The sequence below is a fragment of the Anoplopoma fimbria genome, chromosome 14 (assembly GCF_027596085.1).
Source record: "Anoplopoma fimbria isolate UVic2021 breed Golden Eagle Sablefish chromosome 14, Afim_UVic_2022, whole genome shotgun sequence".
NCBI lineage: Eukaryota > Metazoa > Chordata > Actinopteri > Perciformes > Anoplopomatidae > Anoplopoma > Anoplopoma fimbria.
This window is the reverse complement of record NC_072462.1, coordinates 9294146-9309890: the sequence shown is the minus strand read 5'-3', so window position 1 is coordinate 9309890 and position 15745 is coordinate 9294146. Positions and strand designations below refer to the sequence as shown.

General features: G+C 41.1%; 1 protein-coding gene across 2 annotated transcripts; it reads left to right on the top strand.

Annotated features, from left to right (window-relative positions):
* Positions 1-380: 380 nt before the first annotated feature.
* On the top strand, positions 381-15124 carry zer1 (zyg-11 related, cell cycle regulator). Of its 2 annotated transcripts, none has more exons than XM_054612606.1 (16): positions 381-487; positions 1666-1889; positions 2004-2154; positions 5326-5780; positions 7362-7535; positions 7651-7765; positions 7994-8140; positions 8277-8450; positions 9929-10144; positions 10712-10753; positions 10927-11046; positions 11202-11317; positions 12608-12796; positions 13075-13172; positions 13527-13629; positions 14776-15124. In XM_054612606.1, the coding sequence occupies exons 2-16, from the start codon at positions 1723-1725 to the stop codon at positions 14861-14863; spliced, it is 2355 nt and encodes a 784-aa protein (XP_054468581.1). In that variant the 5' UTR covers positions 381-487; positions 1666-1722; the 3' UTR covers positions 14864-15124. The 2 variants fall into 2 exon arrangements, with proteins under 2 accessions (XP_054468581.1, XP_054468582.1); XM_054612607.1 differs by lacking the exon at positions 381-487 and adding an exon at positions 652-736.
* Positions 15125-15745: the final 621 nt, after the last annotated feature.

Below are 15745 nucleotides of genomic sequence, written 5' to 3'. Positions count from 1 at the left end.
ATATCCTAAATCAGGTTGCATAAATATTTAAAGGAACTAGCTTTTCATATGGATGGATTTTGGAGAAAAAAAAAATCTATCAACTCTAATAAGTTGGCTTTTCATTTTAAGTTGATAGTACTAGTAATACTACTAGCCTACTACAACTACTGCCAATAATGATTACAATTACAATTAGTATCAGCTTAATAAAAACAGGAGTACGAGATATCCATTCATGAGACATAACACAATAAGAATATACTAAAGCAGTACAAACATTGGACCTGGGTGGACGAGTGATGGAATAGATGCAGAGGCAGAGGAAGAACCAACATTGGAAGAACAGGAGGAAGAGGTGGGGGGGGGAAGTAGGAGGAGAAGAAGATGTAGGAGGAGGAGCCTGTTTGTTGACATCGGACGAAAACGAAAATCAGATGAGTGAAGACTAATGATAATAACTCCAATCTCGCCGTCATCAAGACATATAGCCTTGGCGAAAGCTAAGGTAAAGCACTGGCTGATAAGCCATGCATTCAAACACAGCTGCCCACTGTCTGTTGTCTGTATTTACAGCACACAGAGCTCTTAGCTAGCGCTAGCCCCACTAGCTATGTTAGCCATCATCATAGCAGGGAAAGTCATCGGTAGCCACAAGCTAATTTAGACGCTGAAATGCATTGGGGACACCGTGTCGGCAAGTTGAGGCTTAACTTAGAATAACAAGTGTATCTTTTTGGTATTTCGGTTGTTGTTAGTGAGTATGCTTATGGTTGTTTTCTGTCTGTCCTTGGCTATCTACCGTTAGTTTTGTAAAAGTAAATCATTGTACAGTGTAGCTAGCAAGAAGGCTAGCTCACTTAGTAACAGTCTGCCGTGTCTCTCAGGATTCATTGCTATGTGTGGTTAAATAACAAACTAGTAAGGTTAGTACCAATAGCCTAGATGCGGTTACTGGCTTATCAGCAGGAGTCATCCAGCGTGAACAAATACGATCATTTAGTCTGAGACGTTAAAGTTTACACAAAGTAGCCAAAGGTAGTTGCTAACCGTCACAGTCTTAGGCATGACGGCCAACTGTCCTAAACATGAAAAGGTGTGCAGTGCCTGCATAGAGGTGGTCTAATAATGGATGTATTGGCTCAGGTTATTGTGGCGGTAAGCTCTTTAGACAGAAAAATGTCTAACGTTACAATTACATTTAGTACAAACAGGCAATAAACTATAGAACAGAAGTGTAATGCCTTGTCAATGTCTTTGATGTTTCTTGGTTTAGTTAAATTGAATGCTATTAACGTTACTTTAATTGCTAAATCCCTTACTCCGCGTATAATCCTCATTGCATTTGGTTTATTTTTGTTTGTCACATGGTCCCAAGCAAAAGGACACCACACAGAACATTTAACATAACAATATTTATCAACCATAAACATGTTTTACTACAAGGAATGTCAAAGATAGTTGAAAAAAATCTAGCTGATATTAGCTAGCTTATTGTGGCAACTACATACTGGGACTTAACACCTGCACTGATTTTATTCACATTTGTTTCCATTCAATTCTCAAATTGTAAATATGTTATAGATAAATAAGAATTTCAAGGGAAACTATTTAGCTGTTTCCCATCAGAAACAGCTTCCTGTAAAAAATATTTTTCTCCTAACCCTTTGTTGTGTTCAATGAAAGCCTCCTAAGGTCTCCTGCACTGCCCTGTCATTGATCTGAGCTGGAGAAGAGGCTAACATGGCAGCCAAAGCAGGAGACAACCCTGACAGCCTCATGACTCTGGCAACGATCTTCTGCCTGAAGAACCTAAGGAAGACCATGTGCTACCAGGGATTAAGGAGCAAGCTGAGTCTGCGCTCGGACATCTTCCTTCCAAGCGAAATTTGCGACAAGCTGGTCAACACGTACGTAACCGTGTCAGTTGATGGTTACCCAATTTCTGAAATTCCCCTCTTTTAAAATTCCCCAAGTTTTCCACAATATTACAGATTCCATGTTGTTTCCTATTTTTTCTCCAGTTACATGGAGTTGGTCCACACAGACAGTAACTTTGAACCAGAAGAAAGCTTCTTCCAACTATTCTCAGACCCTCGAAGCACCAGACTGACCAGGGTACAGCTGAGAGAAGACTTTGTACGTGACAGAGATCTGGAGGCCATTAAAAAACAGGTGGGACTTCAAAAGTTAGTCAAAGACTAGTATTTCAGAATAAGTTCATTACAGCTTTCATTTTCCAGTTCACCTCTGGGGAACATCTCAACTAGAAAACTTAGACAATGAAAGTTTCGTCATTCACTTTTTACAGGAAAATTAAAGGAACTAAACATTTTTTATTTTGACAACCTCAGTCCTATTTTTGTAGTTATCATTCCTTTCAGCCTATTATGACATTCTACTTACCAACTTAATTATGTTGTGTTCGTTGTGTAGCATTATTATTTAGGTCACAGTTCAGTATAAAAATTAGAAGGTGACAAAGGATCATGAATTGACAACATAGTACAACCTCTCTCTTAGAGACACTCTCTTATAAGCCCCTTTTATACAGAGATCCTGCAATACTGCTGTAAAGAAGACCACTCATTACACCAGCTTTGGTTTTTTACATTATACTAAACAAAGCTGGCATATTGCTGCTTCAGTTGCTGTTTTAGATATCACGCCAGCAGGCTGTGTAACACAACAGCATTGGTGTGAAGTGTGTGTGTGACGGGTGGCAATATCTGGGTCTGAAAAGTGAAGCTAATGCTGAAATGCATTAAACCTGCATTGTCTCCACTGCCCATCAGGGGGCAACTACTCTGGTTGCAAAAATAAGTCTGATTGTATAGAAGTCTATGAGCAAATTACCCTTCTTCTCACTTGATTAATTACCCCACTAAACATTTTAAACATGAGCCTCATTCGCTACTTTCAAGTCTTCTTTAATACAGCATTATGGTCCATTTAAGTCAAATTGACCACAAAGCAGGGTATGCAGGCTACTGTCTGGTCTCACATTTTCAGTGTTTTTGTCTACAACTTTAATCTTCTCTCAGTGTGTTTTCACTTTATGAAAGACAATTTTAACCTTTTAGTCACATTAGAAATGTTTCTGCTGGTCTCCCAGGATCATTGCTATCTATGTCTGGTTAACTAACAAACTAGTAACGTTAGTCCAAGAAGGTTAGTTGAAGTTACTAGCTTATCAACAGGGGTCATTCAGCTTAACATAAATAAGATAATTTAGTTTGTAACGTTAATGTTGACACAAGTTGTTACAAAATAGCCAACTTTAGTTGCTAACCGTCTCAGCAATAGGCATGAAGTCCTGTTTACACAGACGTCGATTCAACTGTGTGACTTCCTCAGCTGCCAGCTTAGCAGCCGAGCAACGAGCCCCCCTCCCCACATTCCATGTGTGAACCTTTTTATGCAGAACAGCGAGATGGCATAACGGTGCCACAGTCCAGCCTTGAACAGCCTGTGTCAAAGTTTTTTTTAGAGACTCCCAACCCAAGTGAAGCAACTTTAGCAGCGCGTAAAGAAATTGTTTTGCATCATGTGATCGTCTCTTATGATCGGCCTTTATAGAGACAGCGATCCAAGTATTTACAATAAATATTTTCTGCTAATAGATGGAAGATCGGTCAGAGCACCCTTACTTAAAGTGGCCGTATTATGCTTTTCCACTTTTTCCCTCTTCTTTAGTGTGTTATATATATATTTTTGTACATGTAAAAGGTCCGTAGAGTATAAAACCTGAAGTCCACGCCTAAAAGGAGTTACCCTCCCCTCAGAAACACTGCTCCTGAGCTGCCTGAAACGACTCTATTGAATTCTCTCCTTCACTTCTGTAACTTTATGAGGTCATAATGTTACGGAAGTGACGTAAAACTCTCCGGCTAGTTTGGCCCTCAAACAACATATGAGAGACGGAGCTAGCTCCACATTTTTGAAATGTGAAACGTTGACCAATCGCAACAGAGCGGGCTAGCTGACCAATTAGGGCAGACTTTGCTTTCTGGAGGGAGGAACAAGCGCTACAACGGAACATTTCAGAGAGAGGGTGAGAAGAGGTGCTGCAGGACAGCCAGGATGAGAAACACAAGGAGGATTATGATCATTAACGCATGTAAACATGTTGTAACTGTAACTTGAGATAAAAATATGCACCCGGAAAATGGCATAAACGGCCTGTTTAACAGTTCTTGGACCTACTCTGTTCTGAATATATATCTGAATTATATTTTACCTTTTAAATTAGGTAAGAGCCATTCTTTGTGACAATAAGTAAAATGTCATATTCTTTACATACATCTGATCAGTTTGTGTTCTGTTACTTAAACATTAATCTGAAAAGACAAGGCTAACACAGAGTGGGGGAATCTTTCATCCAAATAATGGCCATTCAAATTGTACTTTTGAATTAGTAATTTTCCTGATTTACATTTTTAATATCCAAACATCAGAAAAAAACATGTTTAAAGAAGATTTTTAGGATCATGTCCTTGTTGCAAGTGCTCAAAGTGTTTTACCAAATATCATTGAAATCTATTATTTCAAGTTACTGTGAGGAGCTTTTGACTGAAACAGTCTCAGTTTAATCCTGAAGCCTCTGTATGACCTTCAGAAGTAAACGAGACCATCAGAGAGAAGATCTTGTATTTCTATATAGCTATTCTTCATGCTTGTCATCAGTCTCCACGGTGGACTGGTCTCTGCTGGAGGCAGACCCAGATCCAGCTTTGCTGCCGCCTACCACCTGCAATCAGAGCTCCGGCGGGAGGAGGAGAGCTCACATCCCGGCAGCAGCAGCGTCTCCTCCTCCTCCAGAAGCAGAGCTACTCCTCACTGCTCCACTGGTCACCGCTTGTACTACTTTGTACAATCGGATTCCAGTGATGGTGGTGTAGGATTGTTACAGAATAGTGTGATCTATACATTTCAATAGCTCTAGAGCGTTATAAAGTCTTAAAGTTAAAAAGTATTCACACAGTCACAACCTGTTTTGATCTAACAAAATATTCTGCTTTAATCTATATTTGTTGCCATTTAGCCTTTATAAAACGACATTTTCACTGCAGTTGTTCTCCTGCTTGCCACGGAGCACAAAAAGATGGGTACGAAGAGTAATTTAGAGGGGGATTTTTTTTTCAAATTGTGCTTAAAGGGAATTATTTTCACTCTGATTAATTAATAGCTGTGTTGCTTTCAAAGCGAATCAAATCAAACAATTTAGAAGGAATAACTACCTATAACGTTGGGTGGCAATCAATCGGAGCACCCTCTTTTGCAGCATATTGACATTTCTAAACGATTCACTGATTCAGGAATGATTTACTTTGTTTGTTTTGCCAGGACCTGATCGAGCTCCACCTCACCTACTGCAATAGTCTGTCATCCCGCAGCTTGAAAACACTGACCTGCTTCCGTGAGACCTTGGTGTCTCTTTGTCTCTTCGGCTGCAGCCACATCTTCTACAGGAAGGGCGGCGCCCCACTGGCCTGCAACGAAGACACAGAGGACGAGGATGAGGAGAGCCCTGCTTCTAGGCAAGCTCTAGAGACGGACTTTAACTTCCAGGGATTCAACCGCCTGAGGTTACTCAACTTAGGTGGCCTGCCTGACGAGGTTGACGCCGAGAGCTTGCTCAAACCCCTGAAGTCTCTCACCTCAATAGATCTGTCTAATGTACAATTGCTGGGAACAGCTTTTCTCACCCAGTGGAAAGATAGACTGGCATCTCTTGTTCTCTACAATGTGGATCTGTCAGAGGAGTTGGTCAGTACGGTGGTGGAGATCGCTAATCTCAGGTAAGGTGGAAGGGGGCTTTAATATACACGTTGTCATTATGCTCTTACCACACCCTGGTGTTGCAGTCTTTGGATATATTTCCAGTTGATTGTGTCTGTTTCAAATAGATAAGTGATCAATGCAACACACATTTGACTTGTGAGCAGGTGGTTGTAAAAATCTGCGTTTGACCTTAAAGGTTTACTATTAAGCCACGTTGTCGTTTGCTGTTTTAAATCACAGTATTCAAAATGTGCCCCTCCTCTCCGGCTCAACAAGTGAGTTAGAGAGAGAGAGAGAGAGAGAGAGAGAGAGAGAGAGAGACATGGAGATCGTAGTGGTGGTCAAGCAAGCTTGAGTGTGAATGAAGAGAGTGTGGAGTGTTAGTGGGATCAGTGATCAGTGTTTTGCTCTTTTCACGGTAAAAATAAACAAACACACACCTCCTTACAAGCCTGCGGGAAGGTGCAGAATTTTGAATGAATGTAGCCCACAGCAGCTTAATGCAGCTGTGGGCTGTCTGCTCTCTCTGTCTGTCTGTGGCTCCGCTCAGTCACTGAGACGGTCCTCTAGCAGCACACGGCAGAGGAGAGAGACGGACAGTGGAAACACATACACACAGAAGCACAGAAAAACACACAGCGAATAAAATCCCATTGACTGCCCACAGACACTAAAGAGTGCCAGACCTTGTGCCTCATTCCGTCGAGATTCAAGACAAAGCAGTGGCCCTCGACATGGGAATGTGAATGAGCTCTAAATCCTGCTGATTGGCTGGTCCCGAACACAACAAAATAAGCAGAGTAGAGAAGATCCAGGCAACCGGCAGGGTCGCTGCTTCACGTCACGATGCCGGACGAATCAGGCGACTCCAGACCGTTAAACTCTTGAGAAAGATTAAATTGTCTTCACTCAAAAATAAATTCTAAATCAACCAGGACTGAAATCTTAAGGATTGCCAATTTAAGTTTTGTGTAGCAGTAGCTTCATCACATTCAGCCACGTTGTTATTATATTATCTACTAGACTCAAGTTGTAGAGTTGAATGTACAAGAGGCCTGACTGAGGATCTGCAGTCCTTTCTTAAGTTCTTAACAGTCAAATAGCATTCATCCTTCTTTGCTTAAAGACCACATCATAGTTTTGCATTGGAAAAATGTGAGAAAACCTGCACAGCATAAAACTGTGTCATGCAAAATGTGTTTTATGGGAGTCCTGTTTGGAGGTGCAAAATATGGGAGGAGGGAACGGAAATTCATACAGCCCAGCATTAGAGCTTATTTAATTTACTTTATGCTAATAAGATGAACTGCAGCTGAGTTGATTTTATTATATATTATACACCAGCTAAATATAAAAGAATCTTACTCTGGAAATCTGTGGGTGGACCAACCCAGCAAGCACTTATCTTGGAGTATGTTTTCAAGTTTTTCCTAACATATTTGCTCCCATTGCAATGTCCTTATGCATAACATTTATAACTGACAAAACTGAATTCCCATTGATTTTTAATGTCCAAATACATGTTGTTCTCTTTACATAGCCACTAATCAATTGAAAAGAATGTGTCACTGTCATTGATAAAGCTCTGCATTCTTCAGGCATCTTGATGTCTCGCGGGAGAGCAGACGCACCTCTAAATTTAAGATGTCCAGGAAAATCCTGACGGCCATTGTGCAGCGTCTGGTCAACCTGGTGTCACTCGACGTCTCAGGTCACATTATGCTAGACAACTGCACAGTTCCTCACTTTGAAGAAGCTATGGGTCGGCCAAGGTGGGTAACCAACTCTAGAATGTACATTGGATATAAAAAAAAAATAAGTAAATAGTTGTTGTCTTTCAGATGAACACTGACCTTCTGAACAAGCTTGGTTTTTTCTCTCTTTCAGCATCGAGCCTTGCAAGAGCAGCATCTATCCTTTCCAGGAGCTGAAGAGGCCCCTGCAGTTTCTGGGCTTGTACGACACCACCCTCTGTAATGTGACACACATCCCTGCTTATAAGGTACAGGTCATCTGATGGGCCGCACACACATTACAGTTAAAGGCTGATAATGGTTGTTTTGCACATAGACATCTAATGGACAGACAGTCCATTCTGACAAACTAGTAAGCATTCTGGGATTGCAATGAAAAACGAATTCTTTCAAACAGGTTATGTGCACATATTAAAAATGCTTGTGAACAGGTTTTGTTTCATGGGTTACATCTGTGTGTTGTCTGCCTTTTTGAGGTAACTGGATCAAAGAATGAAGACCAGGTCCTGAATGCCATTGAGGCTTACACAGAGTTTCGCCCTGAGCTGGCCCACAGAGCCATCAATCAGCTGTTTGACATCGCCAGGATACAGCACTGCAGCCAACTGCTCCGAGCTTTGCAAGTATGATGAGTTTCATTTGGGTCCTTTTGAAGGAGGTGACACCAATGACTTTCAATGAGATCTTTGTGCCATGTTTCTGCATGTTAGGCCTGGGCCACTCTCTCATAACTCTCTTTTACCCTTTCTGTCCTGTCAGCTTGTCATAGCAGCATTGAGGTGCCATAAATATGATAAGAGCATCCAAGTGACGGGCAGCGCTGCTCTGTTCTACCTGACCAACACAGAGTACCGCAGTGACCAGAGTGTGCGGTTGCGCAGAGAGGTCATTCAGGTGGTGCTAAATGGAATGGAGCAGTACCAGGAGGTTACCGTAAGTCTACTCTGTGGGCTCATCCCTACCTCTGAGAAACTAGGCTCAACTTCAAGTTTGTTTGTCAAGCAATGTACATTGAATTAAAAAGGTGGACGTTTTCTCAAAGCAATTCTATACTCATGCAGTTGTCCGACGGTATTAATAAACCAATCAATTAGATTTTATTTGTCAAGTACTTTTCATTAAAAAGTAACACAAAGTGCCTTTGGACAAACCCCCCACCCCCATCCACAGTAGAAACATAATGCTAACACTTGTGTGATTGTTTTTACTGAAAGAAAATAATTGACCCAGAAGTACAGAGGTGACAAGGCCGAGTTTAAATGGTAAAATAAATAATAATAATAATAATCAAATCAAATCCACAGTGGGGAAATTTACAATTCTCTGCATTTAACCCATCCCGGAGGAGCAGTGGGCTGCTAAGAAGCGCCCGGGGAGCAACTTTGGGTTAGGTGTCTCGCTCAAGGACACCTCGGCATGTTGACTGCAGAAGCTGGGGTTCGAACCACCAACCTTGTGGTTGCAGGACAAGCGCTCTACCTCGTGAGCCACAGCCAATAAAGAAATGGATGGCTTTTCTTGTCTGAGAAGCCACTCTAAGCACTTGAAAACACAAGCTGGCATTCACTCATTCACACACTCCTTCATACACTTGTGGCAGAGGATACCGTGCACAGTGCCACTTGCTCATCAGCACCAATAAACATTCACACACACAAATTTGGGGTTCAGTATCTTGGACAAATCTGAAAGTAGAATGCAGGGGCCGGGGATCAAACCTCCTACCTTCTGATGAGTGGATTGCCGCTCTACCTCGACAGCCGCCCAAAAACTTGACACAAGCCATGTGACAATGGTCTATATCCATTTAATCACCCTCCTAAACAATGGCACTAGTGCCTCATTATTTTTAATAAAGAACAACACAGTGCCTATAAAAAGAAAGACTTGATGCTTTAAAACCTAAGTCCTTTTTTGTGCTGATCAAAATGTGTAACACTGAGTATTGAAAACCGTTTTGCTCATATTTTTACTCCATTTGTATGGCAACATTTAACATTTGAAGACATTTGGATTGGAGCACCGTTATGGTATTATATCTGCTCCAGATTGGCAAAGCTGATACGGACCGAATAGATCTGCTGTCAATTATGTAGTGTTTTAATATGGAAAAATGATGTCAGTTTGTAGAGATTTGTTGACTGGAATCAAAGCCTCTAAATTACATTCACAGTAAAACTATAAAGGTTGTATTAAGAAGTATTAACAATGTATATTTTTTAAGAAAAGAATCATATAAAAATATATGTTTATTTTGTGCTTGATGTACTCAGTTTTCACTAAGTGCAACTTAATTAAATCACATCATAAAATTTAAATCAAATCAACCCTGAACCACATCATGTTGCCGAGCAGACAGGTTTCAGTGGTAAACCCTCCTGTGTCTCCTACCCATCCCTGCCCCGCACCAGGTCCAGAGGAACTGCTGCTTGACGCTGTGTAACTTCAGTATTCCAGAGGAGCTGGAGTTCCAGTACAGTCGGGTCAACCAGCTGCTGCTGAAAATCCTGGAGCCGGCCAGGCAGGATGAGTCCATCCAGAGAATTGCTGTGCACCTCTGCAATGCTTTGGTCTGCCAGGTGGACAACCATCACAAGGAGGCTGTAGGAAAAATGGGATTCGTCAAGGTAACATCAAGATGAGCTTTACACTTCTAACTTTCCCATATTCCTGATAGATGTCCATAAAAAACAGGACACTTAGGATGGTTAGGAAACACAAATTTTCTTTTTTTCTACCGTCATAAAATTAGAGTTTCTGGTGAAGAGGTGAGATATTATTTGTGCTATTGATATTGACTGGTACTTTAAAAAAAAAAAAACATGACAAATTTTACTTAATATAATTAGACATTTAAATTCCCTTTGTAATCATCCTCTGTATTTGAGCCATTCCACTGTAACTATTTAGGAGCAGTGGTTATCACAGTCTTTTCTCCAAAAAGTCTAAACCTATGTGCTGTGTCTTCAAACTAGATTTTTATTTAATCTTTTACCCTCTAATTAAAAAAGATCAAAACAAATCATCTTGTTTTGTGCTACTGTGCAGTCATTTTTGGTTAATCTCTTGTAGTGGAGCAACATGCCCACACCACCAAAGACCACTGTGTTGTTTAGCCGTAGTGTTGCTGTTGGCGTGAAATCCTAACCCTGTCAGCTTATTATAGTTCAAGTTTTTTGTTTCCTCATTCACAGACAATGTTGAATTTAATTCAGAAGAAGTTACAGGACAGAATGGTGAGTCTCTCTTTAATTCCTCCTGGTTCTTTTGACTTCAGATTGTATCGCTTTAGACTTGCAATAGACTATTATAACTAATAACTATGCTGCAATTCATATGTCTGTGTACGTGATACGGTCAAATGTAGGATTCCTGCCTTGAAGTTTGTGTATTTGTTATTTCCCCTCAGTGTGACCAGGTGATGGAGTTTTCCTGGAGCGCTCTGTGGAACATCACCGATGAGACGCCCGACAACTGTCAGATGTTCCTCAACTGTCGGGGCATGAGTCTCTTTCTGGAGTGTCTACAGGTGAGGCACTCCGCTGTGGCTTTTCTGAGACCATAAGAGTTCACTAAGCATGCTTGCATGTTAGAAATTAAATATCATGCTCATTGGACTACAACTGCTGATATTTCCACTGTGTGATAACATACCTCTCCTCCCTTTCTATGATCTTACTTCAGGAGTTTCCAGACAAGCAGGAGCTTCACCGCAACATGTTGGGGCTGTTGGGAAATGTTGCTGAGGTGAAAGCTTTGAGGCCACAGCTGCTCACCCCACAGTTCATCTCTGTGTTCAGGTAAGATAACTGTTAAAACCAGTGGAGTGTAAAATCATTTTCCAATGATATAGGTCAACCTTCCAGTGTATCTTTTATTGCTCATACCTGCCGTTTGAGAAAAAGCTCATGCCCGATCATTTAGCAGTTTTTCTTAAAGATCTTTTTTTCTATATTTAGTCAGGCCTATTGGGCGTTACATTGTCAACCCAGTTTTTCAGCGTGTATTTAAAGTTGGGATATTCGCAATAACCATTTCCTTGCAAGAACCTTTTTACCTCTACCTGCAATATATCTAACTAGAGACCATCTTTTGATGGGATCACACCAGTTGCTACTCCATAATGGACCAGGGGCATAAAATGAGGGTGAAGGGTTGGGCTTTTGGACAAATATATATTCATAAATAATTTAGGAGATTTTTATCATTTTATTTAGCAAATTAAATTATCTGAGAGTGCAGACGCTGCTCATTGGGCGGAGAGAGAGAGAGACAGACAGCAGGTGAAAAGGGCATGTAGAGCCGGCATATTTTCACTTCAAAGTCAGTGAATTTAAGTCCTGGTGGATGTAGAATTTCAATTTGACTGAAAACAATAGAATTGTGCTTAGAGTTTATTTTATTTTGTTGATACATGGGCTTCAAGTTTACAGTATTGTGTGCCACACAAAAACACACACACACCTGGTAGTGTACTGAAGACATCTTCAGTGGCAGTTTCTGTTACAGTCGATATCTCCAGGATCACATTTAGCCACGATGACGGACACACAGACTCACAAGGTGAAAACAATACCAGCATAGCTGTCGCGGCTGGTGCAGTCCAATAAACATGGTCTTACTCTCCAGGTGCATGACATCTTGTGTCTCTTCGAGTGTGTTGATGCATCACCACTAACCCAACCTTAACATACAGTCACTGCTCAAACAGATTTGGTAAAATAAATATTTTGGTCAACTTTGCATGCAGACTTGAATGAACACAGCTGAAACAAACTAGAGTTCGTACCAGACTACTGATGGTCAGATCTACATAGCGTTATATACTGTTGCATACAGGCTGAAGAGTTCACATGCTACACACAGAACAAGACGCATGACAATTGTACCTTCTTCATATCTTTTGAGCACCCACATACATAATAACGCCTCACTAAACTCAATAAATCGAATAGTTCAAAGACAACTGAATATAGAGTTTGTAGTTCAAGTAAATTTACATCTTAGGGTTTTAATTCTTTTTGCAGACATGTCATCAGATATTTGTTGTTCTCTTGTGTTCTCAACATCACTGTTTGATGCTTTGACAGTAACCTGCTGGACAGTAAGGCAGATGGGATCGAGGTGTCGTACAATGCATGTGGCGTGCTTTCACACATCATGTTTGATGGGCCGGAGGTTTGGTCCATGGAAGAGCCACGAAGAGACACAGTGATGGACAAGATGTGGGACGCCATCCAGAGCTGGGACGTCAGCTCACGCCGCAACATCAACTACAGGTGATCTCTGTTTACTTATTAATGCCATATCAGCTTTTCATTTATATAATTTATATTATATAAATATATAACATTATGACACGTTTGCATAAAACATGTAATGTAACAACCGCTCACAAGTCATGATATATTTCACTGAATGGGTTAAACCTGTTGGTGAAGATAAATTACGGAATTACATCATGACATCACGTCTGCATATGAGTATATAGTGCATGGAAGCACCATACATGGGTTTTCCTCCTGTTTGAATTTTGTAATTGCTGTCGGTCTCTCAGGTCATTCGAGCCCATCCTGCGACTGCTGCCTCAGAGCATCGCCCCTGTCAGTCAGCACTGGGCCACATGGGCTCTCTACAACCTGGTGTCAGTTTACCGTGAGTATCTACTGCTCACAGCACACTGTGCTCAGTGTTTACATCGTCAGAGGTGCTCAATCTATCTAACTATTGGCATGGACACTGGTTCTGCTAACTTATGTTTCATTTACAGCAAGCTTATTATACACGTGTTGCATAATAATATACTGGTACATATTCCAGCACCAGCAACTTTGCATATTTCAAATCATAATAATATAATTAAATATTCTTCTGTGTTCTAACATTAACATTTCTCTTTCACTCTTCAGCAGGCTGCTTATTATTTTACACACACATTACAGTTCTTACTGGTGATGCCTAAATTAGCATAATGCTCACAATCTGTCTCTTTAAATTTTTGTTCCGCAGCAAGCAAGTATTGTCCCTTGTTGATAAAGGAAGGAGGAATAACTCTTCTAGAGAAAGTTCTAGAACTGGAAAGCTCACAGCCAGAGACAAAGGACATGGCCAGGTAAGACTTAAGCTGTGTGCATAAGCTGTGCTTGAACAAATCCTCTTCAGTGCTCTTCTATAAGGTCATATCAGCCAAGATCAATTCTGCAATTGACATTTCAGTCACAGGCAGAGCAGCAGAGGAAGGTTTAACATTCTGTCTGTTTCACCTAGTATAGAGAATGATTACAAGTCTTTGGCCGAATCATTTTGTCAGCAGTCAGGCCTGGAATCCCATTATTTAAGGGGTAAGGCCACTAGAGTCAATTGTTTGGGGGCACGAAGGCCAAATGCCGGGGCAGAAGGGCCATCAAATAAAACAAAGTCAAATTTATACATTTTTGGACCCAAAGGGGAAATTTGGGTCTTGTGGAGTGGGCTTGTATGAGGTGCTCATCCACAGTCAATGTATTATTTACACTAGATGTGTCTGTACGCCCCAGTTTGAAGAAACAGATCTCAGTTCCTGGGACCAAGTCAACTCCCCAAATTGGGTCTTGGCACATGTCTCACAACACATGACTTTGGTTACCCAAAGGAGTTTTGGGGACAATTAGAAGTAGCATTAGCTGCTAACACTGGTGTAACTTACCTGCTCCTCTCGACACCTTTCCTTTAAGCACACACACCAGATTGTGTGACACACTGCAGGTTCAGTAGACTTCAAAGCATAGAAAAGATTTCAGGCAGCATTGAGCTGCCTGAAATCTTCGTTCATTCCGTGTGGGAATATTACGTTATCTTCAAGCAGGCAATTTCTTCTGATGCCAGAGAAGGAGCTCTTTATTTAAGATGAGGCCCCCAACCTATAAATGCAGTTCGAACCCTTGATATGGCTGTAATAGTAGTAAGCTTTTGAATTCATGCTAATATCATATATCTACTATCCCCATATTCTTTGGTTGGGATGTGTTTCTTCTTATTACGAGCGAGCCGAGATCATTCAAACTATGATATGGATGACAAATCCAGACTAACTGTCTTCACAGCAGCCTAAGTGAACTTAAGCAGAGACAGCACCCTAAATAGAAATTGTACCCAAACATCCCCTTGTGGATTGCACCATTTGACTCTGAAATCATTTCAGTACAGGCATAGAATGTACTATTTAAGAAGTGTACAGTTCCTACCCTTGGCTAACTCGTTAAATATTAAATCTTTTCAGCAAAGTAATGGAGCAGTGTGAAAACTTTAAAGAAGACCCCATGGAAACCAGTCAAGGACAGGAGGTAAACTATGGACAAAGAGGTTGACATCACAGAAGCCATAACCCCCATCAAACATCAAAACCGACCTAATGCCCCTCACACTGTCATCACCACAAGGGGCAATCGTGTGCATTATTCTTATTCTTATCATTCTTATAATTTTGTAGAGCAGAAATGTGTCTCTGACCCTCTTCACAGCCGTTCGGACAAAACCTACGACACGTAGGGCTAAAGATGTGGTGCAGGGAGCTTACCTTTGCTACAAATAAGCATCTCTTCTGTTGGGACTGCTTTGTGGGATGTGTGTGTGTGTGTGTGTGTGTGTGTGTGTGTGTGTGTGTGTGTGTGTGTGTGTGTGTGTGTGTGTGTGTGTGTGTGTGTGTGTGTGTGTGTGTGTGTGTGTGTGTGTGTGTGTGTGTGTGTGTGTGTGTGTGTGTGTGTGTGTGTGTGTGTGTGTGTGTGTGTGTGTGTGTCAAAGATATAAATACAGATCAGAACAGTTGGAGTGATGCTCACTATTACTAACTGTGTAACATAGAAGAAAAGGCTAAAAGCAGTGTAGTGTCCTGCACTGCCATCAGAGGTGTCAGCTGTCAGGCTGCTCTCTCACACGCCCTCATGCTTGTGGAGGACACTGACTGCTGACACAGTGAATATTAGCCATTATGTGTGTAGGCTGCAGAAGCATCACACTGATGTTGACAGGAGGGGAGTCTTCCCAGACTGTGTGGCACAATGATTTCTTTGTTATATATGTAAATATTATCTGTTTGTCTCTTCCTTTTACTGTGTGTATGTTTTATAATATAACTGTAAACACTCATGACTTTACTCTATATTTAAATTTGTTTAGGTTTGACTGACATATGGTCAGTGCTAAGAAACTATGTACCGAATACCCAATCATTCATATGTAGTCTAGCAATC